Source organism: Sphaerodactylus townsendi, linkage group LG04 (genome assembly GCF_021028975.2).
Source record: "Sphaerodactylus townsendi isolate TG3544 linkage group LG04, MPM_Stown_v2.3, whole genome shotgun sequence".
Lineage (NCBI taxonomy): Eukaryota > Metazoa > Chordata > Lepidosauria > Squamata > Sphaerodactylidae > Sphaerodactylus > Sphaerodactylus townsendi.
Window position 1 is genome coordinate 157,277,639 of NC_059428.1, and position 12,545 is coordinate 157,290,183.

A 12,545-nucleotide genomic window follows, 5' to 3' on the forward strand; every position below is an offset into this window, starting at 1 on the left:
ACAGACAGACAGACAGACAGACAGACAGACAGACAGACAGACAGACAGACAGACAGACAGATAGATAGATAGATAGATAGATAGATAGATAGATAGATAGATAGATAGATAGATAGATAGATAGATGTGGCTGGCCTCCACACAGGCCAGGGCCTTCATGGCTCTGGCCCCGGCCTGGTGGAGCAGCTTCTTCCCTCTCAGCTGTCCAGGGTTCCCTACTCTGCGGGGATTGTAGGGAGTTCTAGCAGGGCCTGTAAGACGGAGGCCTTTGTTCCGCCGGGCCTTTGGGAGAAGGCTAACTCAGTCAGCTTTCGATGGTGATATTTTTATCGCTGCTTTAAATGGTTACTTATTTTATATTGTATTTTATATGTTGTACACTGCCCAGAGCCCTTCGGGGATGGGGCGGTATAAAAGTCTAATAAAATAAATAAATAAATAAATAAAATAAATTCCTCAGTGACCTCCAGCCCTGAGATAAATTGTTCTGGAGATGAACACGTTCCTAGCCATGCTCTTCTGGGAGAGAGTGTCCTTCTGTAACATACTAAAGTACTAGACATCCCATAGACAAGCTGCAGGTATTTTTTTAATGAAGACCTCCAAATAAACCTCTGGCCTGTACTCTGAAACAGTTTGTTTAGGAACACGAAGAGGCCTTAGCCCAGGGCTTAAATCCCTGATGGGCCCTTGGCTTAACTCAGTGAATATCTGAGGCCTGTCTTTGCTGAAGTGTTAGATTCCGTCTTGGGCAGAACAGAAGTCTGAAATATTCCCAGTCTGACAGCTGGGGCTGGGGCTCAGTGGAAGAGCATACGCTTGCTTGCAAAAGGCTCCAGGTTCAAACACCTTGTGCATAGCCAGCCTGCAAACCACCAACAACAAGTGTCATGTATTGTCGAAGGCTTTCATGGCCGGATTCAACTGGTTGTTGTGGGTTTTCCGGGCTGTGTGGCCGTGATCTGGTAGATCTTGTTCCGAACGTTTCGCCTGCATCTGTGGCTGGCATCTTCAGAGGCGTATCACAGAGGGAAGTCTGTTACACACTGTGTCCAGCCACAGATGCAGGCAAAACATTAGGAACCATGAAACGTTAGGAACCAGACCACGGCCACACAACCCGGAAAACCCACAACAACCAACAAGTGTCATATTCAAGGCAGGGAGCGGTGGAAAGCAGTGAAGCTGCCGTTCAGTACCAATTGCATGGCTGGCTAGAAATTTTAGTAATTAGGAAGGAGTTAATTTCTCTAAAGCACCGCATTCTAAATGCTTTTTATGTAAGGGAGAACAAACTTAGGATGAGCCTTCTTAATTAAACATAGGCCATCTGTTTTTAGTGTGAAAAGAATCAATGCTCTGTTCAGTTTGTTGCTTTTTTCTGAACCTCCTTAGCATCAGATTGAAAGACGCGGACAGTTTTCTCAGCCCATTATGGCTGAATTGTGTTGTTTTTTTTCGGCTGCTCAAGGGATTAGAGCGCAGATTAGAGTCCACTGCTGTTCACCACTGTATCACGCTGGCTCCTTTCCATTGAACTAACGGCAGATTTGTGTTTCGAAGGCGTGGGGGCCGTTGCCCGACTGGAAGAGTTACCACGTCGTTTCCCTCGGGCGAATCGCCACGGTGCTAAATGAGACTGAGATCGGAGAGCTGGATTTGAGTTCCGTCGATACGGTTGCTGCGCTTAGTCAGCAAATGGAATGGGACCCTCTGCAGGTCAGTATGTCTTTGCTGCGAGTCCGTCATTCGGGGAAAGGGGCTGCCCCTGAGTTGTTGGAACTTTGCATGAATGAGCTGCTCTCCATCGGAATGACAGCTGGATACAATCAGAGGTGGTTTGCCATTGCCTGGCTCTGCATAGCAACCTTGAACTTTCTTGGTGGTCTCCATCCAAACGCTAACCCGGGCCAACCCTGCTTAGCTTCTAAGATCTGATGAGATCCGGCAAACCTAAGCCAACCTGGTCAGGGCGATATAGGCCGTCAAAATCTGTCAGACATAAACAACAGAATAACGTCAGAAAGGATATCAAAACATTCAGCACGGTGCAGTGGTTAAGAAGAAGGAGAGTTTGGATTTATATCCCCCTTTCTCTCCTGCAAGGAGACTCAAAGGGGCTTACAAACTCCTTCCCCTTCCTCTCACCCAGCAGGAATGCAGGAGTGGGGAATCAAATCTGGTTCACCGGTTAAGAATCCACTGCTCAAGTGGAGGAAGAGGGAATCCAACCCAGTTCTCCAGATTAGACTCCACCTGCTCTTAACCACTATGCCATGCTGGCTCTCTTAAGAGTGGCGGACTCTAATCTGTCGAACTGGGTGGCTCTTAATTGGGCATCGGTCCAATCTCACTGCTGGTTTCCCCCCCCCTCCCCCTACAGGCAAGATCCATTTTACAGGGGTTTCTAGAAGACTCGGGGCAAACTGTGGACACTCTGAGAAGCTTTGAGTTGGCTGGATTAGGTGCCATTCTTTGTAGTCTGAACTTCACAGAGATCGCAGCTATCAACCCTCTGGAATTCAGGTACAGCACCGTCCTTTTACTTCCATTCATTAAGATCCTTTTCAAGTTGAATGCAAAGGGCATTAAATGTTTGGTTTGTTTTCCACCAATTATTTCTCTGTTCATCCTAAACATTTCCCCCCCATCCTTCTCCAGCAGTTGCACATCAATCTCTTGAAAGAAGGACTCAGTTTTATTCTCCTTAGTGGCACTGCAATGTTTAAAAAGTGCTCGTTGAGCATATGTATAGTTTTAACCACAGGACTTGCCACACACAGAATTTTTTTTTAACAGGCAGTTTAACCGTATGTCAAACTTAAAATGTAATATAAGAACATATAAGAACATAAGAACTAGCCTGCTGGATCAGACCAGAGTCCATCTAGTCCAGCATTCTGCTACTCGCAGTGGGCCACCAGGTGCCTTTGGGAGCTCACATGCAGGATGTGAAAGCAGTGGCCTTCTGCTGCTGCTGCTCCTGAGCACCTGGTCTGCTAAGGCATTTGCAATCTGAGATCAAGGAGGATCAAGATTGGTAGCCATAGATCGACTTCTCCTCCATAAATCTGTCCAAGCCCTTTTTAAAGCTATCCAGGTTAGTGGCCATAACCACCTCCTGTGGCAGCATATTCCAAACACCAAACACCAAATATATTTATTTACTCATTAGAACATGTATATTATGCCTTTCACTGTGGTTCAAATCAGCTTAAAATAATACTTTAAAATTTCAGTTGAAAGCAAAGATCAAGTGGCAAGCGCTATTGAGTTATTTGGGCCGTATTGTTGCTTATTGTCCCTGCTCCAATTGACACATTGCTGCCACAATAAGGCTTCTACTGAAGTTATAGGAGAAGCCCTTGTGTCAGGCGATTGTCAGCAGTTCTGAGGTTTCAGCCAGCCCCTCAGAGGCCCTGGGAACAGGCCCAAAGCCTGAGCCCCGGAGCCAAATCCCTGTACACGGCAACCTTAAGGCTGAGGGGACAGGCAGCTAGTAATTTTTTCAAATTTAATGTAAACCTACAGGCTGCAACGCTCTCCTCTGTTGCCCTTTCTACAGCACAGTCGTGGCCAGGATCGGCTCTTTACTGTGCAGCGTGAGCGTTCTGAAAGAATTCAAAAAGAAGGCCGAGTCCGTATTTGGAGCTGTTGCCGGATGGAACAGAGCCGTCCTACAAGAGATCGGCACCATCTCAGGTGATGCCCGTAGCAGTTGCTATTCGCCGTCCAGCATGCACCTCTCAATCAGAGTATCCAAGAAAAATGTTTCTGTCCAGCCAGCATGCACTGGGCATTCCAATCCAATCCCATCCAATCCAAAAACCTTTATTAGGCATAAACCAGAAGTACCATACATTCCAAATACAAAAACAGGATCATTGTTATATATCATGTAGAACATGGATTAAAAATGTAGCAACTGCTTCAGAAATTTCTACATGAGGGCTGTTCAATAGCTTAGACATTTTTTGTTTGTCTGAGAGAAACATAAATCCTAGAGGTAGTAAAGCTCCCAGATCGGTTCTAATATCATTATACCTCGAACAGTAAAGCAGGATAAGAGGGATTGAGTCTATAGCATTGGGACAGTACCGACAGCAACGCTCACTTTGTGGGATGTTAAGGAAACGACCTTGAAGATAGACAGAGGGGAATGAGTTGCACCTTGCTCTTGTCATGACCCATCTGCACTTATAATTAACAAGCTGTTCTAAATATACAGCAGGGCTAGATTTCGGGGGTGTGATCCCAAAGTATAGAGGGGAACAGGGCATTCCAAGTTGAAACGTAATTCCTAGGCATGGGGGGGGGGGGGAATCTTAAACATCTCTCCCCACACTTTTCAAGCATGGCGTAAGAGCGGCGGACTCCTCCTCCTCCCACTTGGTCTCCTTAAAACAGAGACGGTGTTCCTTAAAGGAAAATTAGATTAATCAGGGGCACTTTTACAAGGCCACGCTTTTACACAAAGCGTGCGCTCCGTTGCAAAAAAAAAAAATCACTTTGTTTTCTCAGAGGCCTGATTTCCCAGCGGTGTCTGAAAACATTTTAGAATGAAATATTGATCAGGGGACGCGATAAAGAGGCTGTAAAAGGCACATTAGCCCCACATAGAGTCTAATTGAGAGATGGCGGACAAATGTGTGCTGTGATTCTTTTCTCTCCTTAGCTGGTTTAAACGAGGGAGAATTAAAAGCTCTGGATAAAGAATTGATGCCCTACTTCCAGCCGGTGGCAATAAAATGCCTGCCTGATGAAATGTTCAAAGTAAGTGTGTGGGTATATTGACGTTTCTCCCCCTTCTCCATAGTTTTTAATTACCAAATGGGCGCTGTGAACTTATACTTTAACTTGGGGGAGGCGGAGGTGGGTCACTTTTTCTCTTCTGTGTATGAATAAGCGTGAGAGTTGCCGAGGAGAATGTCTGTGATATCTCCGTTGTGCACTTGCTGTTAGCCAAGAGGCCGAGAAGCTATGTTCTTGGGATAGAAACGGTTATGAGCAAAGGAAGATTTGAGAGCCAGCGTGGCGTAGTGGTTAAAAGCACGCGGATTCTAATCTGGAGAACCGGGTTTGATTCCCCACTCCTCCACCTGAGCGGCAGAGCCTTGTCTGGTGAACAAGATGTGTTTCCGCACTGTGACATTCCTGCTGGGGGACCCTGGGCTAGTCACAGTTCTCTCAGAACTCAGCCCCACCTACTTCACAAGGTGTCTGTTGTGGGACCTTCCTGCTGGGTGATCCTGGGCTAGTCACAGTTCTCTCAGAACTCAGCCCCACCTACTTCACAAGGTGTCTGTTGTGGGGAGAGGAAGGGAAAGGAGCTTGTCAGCCACCTTGAGTCTCCTTACAGGAGAGAAAGGTAGGGTATAAATCCAAACTACTCCTCCTCCTCCTCCTCCTCCTCCTCCTCCTCTTCTTCTTCTTCTTCTTCTTCGTCGTCCTCTTCCTCTTCCTCTTCCTCTTCTTCCTCTTCTTCCTCTTCTTCCTCTTCCTCTTCTTTCAGGTCTGGCCTATCTAGTTCTGCATTGACTATTCTGATAGGCAGAACTTTCTAAGACCTCATGCTAAGCAAGTCCTTTCCAAATCCCTGCTGCCTGAATGCCAAACCAGCTGTTATGCTGAAGCCAGGCTCACTTCAGAGCTGATATTTTAAAAAGCCACATGTGTGTCGTGTAACCAGGCCACCTTGTGTCCCACGGCAGGTCACAAGATTGTCAGGCCATACCGTGCAATGGACTGATCAGGGTTGGGTCTTCATGGCATTTTTAAACGGCTGAGTTCAGCATTAAAATGGTGTTGGCATCCAGAGGTCGGACTTGTGGACACTGTGATGTCTACATTTGCCTTGAGAGTCTTCAATCCGAGTTGCCGGGGATTGAATTTAGGACCTCCTGCAATCAAAATAAGGGTTCAGACACCGAGCCAATGGTTTCCTCAGTATTGCAAAGGGAGTGTGTTAAAGCACAACGCGTTTCTTCCTCTTGGGGAGGAGAATCACTAGAATCCACCCTTGCATAATCTGGGATTTGAAGGGCTCAGCATCCCAAGCGGGCTCCAATCTTGCTGCTTTTTACAAACGGAGCCGTGGAAATCTCCAGGAAAAATTAAGTTGAAAGAGAAGGCAGCGGCGAGAGTCCAGGCCCGCCAACCTGTGGGATGCACACGGTGCCAGCAGCACCCTGCCTCGTGGGAGATAAATTATTTCAAAAGAGTACCTCTCCAGCTCAATCGAGAGCGTTAACAGAAAAGCATTTGCAGGGGCAGTTGTCACAAGTGGGTGTCAGGCTACACAGAGAGATAATTAATTATAATAACAGCGTTTGGATCTTTTCTGAAGGGCTTAATGATGCAGCCGCACTGAGATTATTTTGCACTGGATGGAGAAGTCTGGTTGTGAGGCAGGGCTCGGCGTCCTTTCATGTCAGTGTCACTTGCGTAACGCTGCACTTTGCGAGGATGGAGACAGATGGCTTTGACTTTGAAAGCATGGCGAGAGGCATGCGGAAGGGAAACCACGAGGAGGATAAATGGCCGGGAACTGGCGACTGTATAAAGCCAATCTGTGTGCATGGGAGCCAGCCTGGTGTAGTGGTGAAGAGCAGGTGGATTCTAATCTGGAGAACCGGGTTTGATTCCCCACTCCTCCACCTGAGTGGCGGAGACTTATCTGGTGAACCAGATCTGTTTCCACACTCCTGCATTCCTGCTGGGTGACCTTGGGCTAGTCACAGTTCTTCAGGACTCCCTCAGCCCCACCTACCTCACAAGGTGCTTGTTGTGGGGAGAGGAAGGGAAAGGAGCTGGGAAGCCACCTTGCATCTCCTTGCAAGAGAGAAAGGTGGGATATAAATCCAAACTACTACTACTACTACTACTACTACTACTACTACTACTTCTTCTTCTTCTTCTTCTTCTTCTTCTTCTTCTTCTTCTTCTTCTTCAACCAATGTGTTTCTCTGCCTGCCCTTCTCATTGATAGACAGACTGCATGTGACTTTGGGAACCTGTGACTGGATCTCCACAGGAGAGGGGGAAATGGGACAGGGTTGCCAACTGCCAGGTGGGGCCTGGAGATCTCCTGGAATTACAGCTCATCTCCAGAGCACAGGGAGCTATTTCTCCCCTGGAGAAAATGGATGCTTTGGAGGTACCCCACCTATGGCACAGTGCCCCACTAAGCTCCCCGTCACCTAGGGATGCCAGCCTCCAGGTGGGATCTGGAGATTCCCCGGAATTACAGCTCCATCTCCGGACTGCAGAGCCCAGTTCCCCTGGAGACAATGGATACTTTGGAGGATGGACCACTGTACCCCGCTCAGGTCTCTGCCCTCCCCAGGCTTCATCCACAAGTCTCCAGGAATTTCCAAACCTGGACCTGGCAACCCAACCTCTCTCCCTATCCCCCACCAGTGGCCAAGAGGGACCTGGTAACTTATAGGGCAGTGGTGGCGAACCTTTGTTACTCCAGATGTTATGGACTACAATTCCCAGCAGCCCCTGCCAGCGTGGCCAATTGGCCATGCTGGTAGGGGCTGCTGGGAATTGTAGTCCATAACATCTGAAGTGCCAAAGGTTCGCCACCACCGTTATAGGGTCACTAGAAGTTGGAAGTTACTTGGCAGCACTTAACACATACGTAAACAGGGCCTCGGGATGGATTTTTTGTTTCTACCTCATTGATCTTCTGGGCCTTGCAGGGCAATCCTAAAAACAGCTGCATCTTTCTCAGCCCACTGACTTTGGTCGATTTAGAAGAGGATAACTTTGCTTAGAATAGCACTGTTAGTTTTTTTCCGGCTGTGTTGGCTAATAAGAAAACTGTTGGTGCTGGGTTTTTTTTTCTTTTTCTGCCATTTTCCTTCTTTTTTTTTTTTTACTTGTCCAGAAATTCTCCCCAGAACAAATAGCACACCTTGGTCCTGAAAACGCAGCCGTGGTTACCGAGACGCAGCGACAACAGCTCAATGATTCGCAGCTCCAGAGTCTGCATCTGGCTCTAGACGGAGCCCGAACGACCATCCAAGACGCTCCCCTTGGGGAAAGCACGGCTACACCCACCTACACTCCAGCTTTAAGCGGTGAGTACACCTCGTCCCTGGATCAGGTTGCTCCATTGCGTCCATGTTTGGAATCCATGCCCTATGAAGAAAGACTCTGAGAGCTGGGGATGTTTAGTCTGGAGAAGAGAAGGTTAAGGGGGGACACGATAGCCATGTTTAAATATCTGAAGGGATGCCATGTCGAAGAGGGAGCAAGCTTGTTTTCTGCTGCCACACAGACTAGGACAGTGGTGGCGAACCTATGGCACGGGTGCCAGAGGTGTCACTCAGAGCCCTCTCTGTGGGCACGCGTGCACAGAGTTCATCATGTGATAATAGTGTAATTATTTCAGGGAGATTATTAGCATTAAACCTAAGACTTAGTTTTGAGGAAGCAGTGTAGGTAACCCTGTTAAGTGCTGTTAAATCCTACTGATTTTCATGGGAAGAACTAAAGCGTGATCCTTTACCTGGGAGTAAGCTCGGTTGCTGGCAATGGGGCTTGCTTCTGAGTAAACCCTCCTAGGGTCGTGATTCACGCGTTCGAAGCGTTGCACAGTTGTTTCAAAGCAAAGCCTCTGACTACCACCAAGCTTACTCACGAGTAACGCGCGCCTTGGAGCCAACCATTTTTTCTATACTAAAACCTCAGTATTCAGGTTAAATTGCCGTGTTGGCACTTTGCGATAAACAAGTGGGTTTTGGGTTGCAATTTGGGCACTCAGTCTTGAAAAGGTTCGCCATCACTGGACTAGGACACAAATGGATTCAAGGTGCAAGAAGAGATGCCACCTAAACATTAGGAAGAACTTCCTGACAGTCAGGGCTGTTCAAAAGTGGAATTCACTGCCTCGGAGAGTGGTGGGGTCTCCTTCTTAGGAGGTTTTTAAACAGAGGCTGGACGAATGTATGTTGGGAGTGCTTTGATTGTGTGTTCCTGCATGGCAGGGGGTTGGACTGGATGGCCCTTGCGGTATCTTCCAACTCTGATTCTATGTTTGGATGAGACTGGATTCAGAAAGAAATATCAGTTCTTAGCGTGGCTGTCTCTTCAGGGGCTCCTGGGGATAACCAAGCCTTGTTGTTTTTCCCTCAGAGACAGTTCCTCAACGCTGCATGACGATCATAATTTCCCCCCTTATTTGTATTCTCCTCATTATGTGGAACCCATATGGTGAGAATGCTGTTAATTAATGCAGTAACAGCGGTGGCTTACAGCTAGAAAACAAACTGCGGAATGAACAATCATGTTTACCTATAGATGGAAGGTAATTCCACTGCCATGTAGGGTTGTTCCTTGAGGCATAAACCAAAGCAGAGATGCAGGAAAACTTATAATCGGATCTTCCCAGCTTTTTCTTACATTTTAAATATGTTTTAATCCTGTCTCTTCCTCCAAGCAAAGTTTGTGGTTCTTGTCTTCCTCCCTTGCCTATTCACACCAACCCAGTGCAGTAGGTGACCCAAGGTGATTTGATGCTGCATGAGTATCCCGGATCCTAGTCAGAGGCCCCTTCCGCACATGCAGAATAATGCACTTTCAATCCACTTTGCAGATGTGCAGAATAGCAAAATCCACTTGCAAACAATTGTGAAAGTGGATTGGAAGTGCATTATTCTGCATGTGCGGAAGGGGCCAGATTCTCTTGACTGCTAACCCCACATTCGTGTAGCCGAGAGAGGAATGCAGTTTTGAATCAGACCACAGGGCAGGGGAAAAGGGGTTTGACACCCGCACACACTCTGCGTGTGGTTTCATTTGTTGAATGAATTATACTCTGCTGGGGTAAATAAAACCATGGAGGGCTCCTTTTTCCGTGGTTTTATTTACCCCCAGAAGAGCAAACAGTTGAGCACAGAGAAAATGCTTGCTCCTTTCCTCTTCCAGGACCAATTGCAATCTTGGAGGGAGGGATTCCGTGTTGGTCTGTTTGGAAACACCTCATGGAAGGGAATCTAACATTTAAATTTGGACTATTGGAGATACTAATTCACAACAGTTTGTGCTTTTTTTAGGTTCGCCTTTCTCCTACAGTTTCAGCTTCTGGGCATGTGCTCTGTTCACCTTCTGTGCTGCTTCCTGAATGTGCTAACCACTGCACCAGTTTACCTGTAAGCATGGTTTTTTTTCCTGTTTAAAAGATCCCGTATGTTAACAGTGCTGGATAATTTTATTTATTTATTTATTATTCGACTTATAAGCCGCCTCATCCCCGAAGGGCTCGAGGCGGCTCACAACATGGCTGTTATTCAAACAGCAATCACATCAAACTTAACCTATTAACCAATTAAAATTTAAGTAGCAATTACATACCATAAATAAAAATTGAACAACAGAAGTTGTTTAACAGTTCATCAAATCGGCGCCCAATCTATAGGCCAAAAAGAGAGGGCGGGAGCGGGAGGGCCTGTGATAGTAACAGAGAATCAGGCCCAACCGGGATGGAAAAAAGATGGACACAGGCAGCCTCAGTTGCAATTGCGGCTTCGGGTGGGGGGGGGTGGGGGCAGTAAAACCGCGGCCGGCCCCTCCAAAAGCCTGGTGGAATAGCTCTGTCTTGCAGGCCCTGCGGAACTCACCAAGGTCCCGCAGGGCCCGGATAGTTGGAGGTAGAGCATTCCACCAGGCAGGTGGCATTATTTGCAGAGGGAAATGCTCACAGTTTGCAGTGATAAGAGCCTCCCGGCAGGCCACTGTTAGGATGAAAATCGTGACAGCGATATCACAATGGCAACGGCTGTGATGACATCATGACAGTGTCAGCACTGTATCAAAAATTGTGACCCAGTAGGAATTATACCAAAGAAGGCTCACAGCAATTGCCGTCTACTTTCAAGTGAAGTCTTATTAGAAGTATAATATGTGTCCAAAGCTACAAACATTACAAAAACACCACAAGGTGTCTGAAATTAATAGCAGTGATAGAAATCCTGTGCAGTACAAAACATCCACTAAGCTGACCGGAACCTGAACCTGGATGTGTACCGTTCTCGAACAAGCTTCAAGGCTAGTGGGACATAAATTCCATATGTCCGTGCTTCTAAAATGTACAAAAGTTTGTCAGAATGGCAGTGATTTCAAACTGCCAGGGACTGCAGGCTGCTCTGAAAACTTCAGCTGCTGCAAAATCCAATAAGCAAATAAAATGTCTGGGGTGCTGTGTGGTTTCCGGGCTGTATGGCCGTGTTCTAGCAGCATTCTCTCCTGACGTTTCGCCTGCATCTGTGGCTGGCATCTTCAGAGGATCTGATGGATCCTCTGAAGATGCCAGCCACAGATGCAGGCGAAACGTCAGGAGAGAATGCTGCTAGAACACGGCCATACAGCCCGGAAACCACACAGCACCCCAGTGATTCCGGCCGTGAAAGCCTTCGACAATACAAATAAAATGTCCTTCAAGAATCCTGGAATTTGTTGGCGTTATAGTGTCTAAGCTCGCCTACCTCCCAGTGCGACCTGAAAATATTGGGGAAATACAGCCTTTATTATATTTTGTTTACAACCTACCTTGGTCACAGAGATTCAAGGCAGATTACACATAGCGAGTCAATACAATCAATGAAATAGTGTAAACGAATAAACAGAAATGTCAGTGGGATACCAACTTAACCATTTTAGCTTGAAGAGCTGTTGAGTGCTGAGATTTCTTTCAAGGGCTTCTCACACCTCATACAGGATTGCGTATCCTGGCTGTTAAACCAATTCTGTGATGTGAATAACTGTCAGAATTTCCAGCTCATCAAGGCAGGTGCCTTAACATCCAAACTGCCTTTTAGAAATTAAAACATAGTCACTTGGTCAGGTTCTCATTTTGATGTACATTTTCTTCCCTCCCTCCCCAATACCCTCATTTTGGTTTGTTTTGTACAGGTCTGCAGTTTACGTGAGGAAATTTCCTCTGGGAAAAAAACCTATCGAATTATCAATATTGAGAAAATAAAATGCTGCGTCTCTCCCAAGAGGCACCTAGCCGTGTGTCCCAGACTTCTACAATGACTTCTTTGTTACCTTGCTACCAGGGCTGCGGAACGTAGCGCATGATGGCTGTTGATGACTGGCGAGACTTTGTAAAAGTCGTGTAAAGATGAATGAGAGATTATCGATTGTCATTTCGATGATGAAATAGTCCGGACGTTCTCACATTAAAGTTTTTGAAACTTACAATGCTCCGTTCCAGGTGTGATAGATGAGAAGCAGAATACGCATAGAATCAAAGAATCATAGAATAGAAAGGGGTCGTACAGACCCTCAACTTCAACCACCTGCTCAATGCAGGATCAGTCTGAAGCATTCCCAAGAAGTGTTGGTCCAGTTGCTGCCTGAAGACTGCCAGTGAAGAGGAACATATCATGCCTTAGCCGAATGTAGCACAGGGCATAGAGGCCTGAAAGCTGTTGGAGCTGCGATCCTTAGTTCCATGAACCATTGGTGTGATGAGCAATTTCTTTTTTAATGCTCATATCCTACATATGGTTACTCATTCCCTACTGTGGTAA

General features: G+C 46.7%; 1 protein-coding gene across 1 annotated transcript in view; it reads left to right on the forward strand.

Annotated features, from left to right (window-relative positions):
- Window positions 1–12,210, forward strand: part of OTOA (otoancorin) — a 45,490-nt gene extending 33,280 nt beyond the window's left edge. The window contains exons 25-31 of the mRNA XM_048492377.1: window positions 1,564–1,719; window positions 2,384–2,526; window positions 3,566–3,702; window positions 4,676–4,773; window positions 7,895–8,087; window positions 10,065–10,160; window positions 11,920–12,210. Of these exons, the coding sequence (XP_048348334.1) occupies window positions 1,564–1,719; window positions 2,384–2,526; window positions 3,566–3,702; window positions 4,676–4,773; window positions 7,895–8,087; window positions 10,065–10,132 (795 nt within the window). The 3' untranslated portion in view covers window positions 10,133–10,160; window positions 11,920–12,210. The remainder of the gene's footprint in view (window positions 1–1,563; window positions 1,720–2,383; window positions 2,527–3,565; window positions 3,703–4,675; window positions 4,774–7,894; window positions 8,088–10,064; window positions 10,161–11,919) is intronic.
- The last annotated feature ends 335 nt before the right edge of the window (window positions 12,211–12,545 follow it).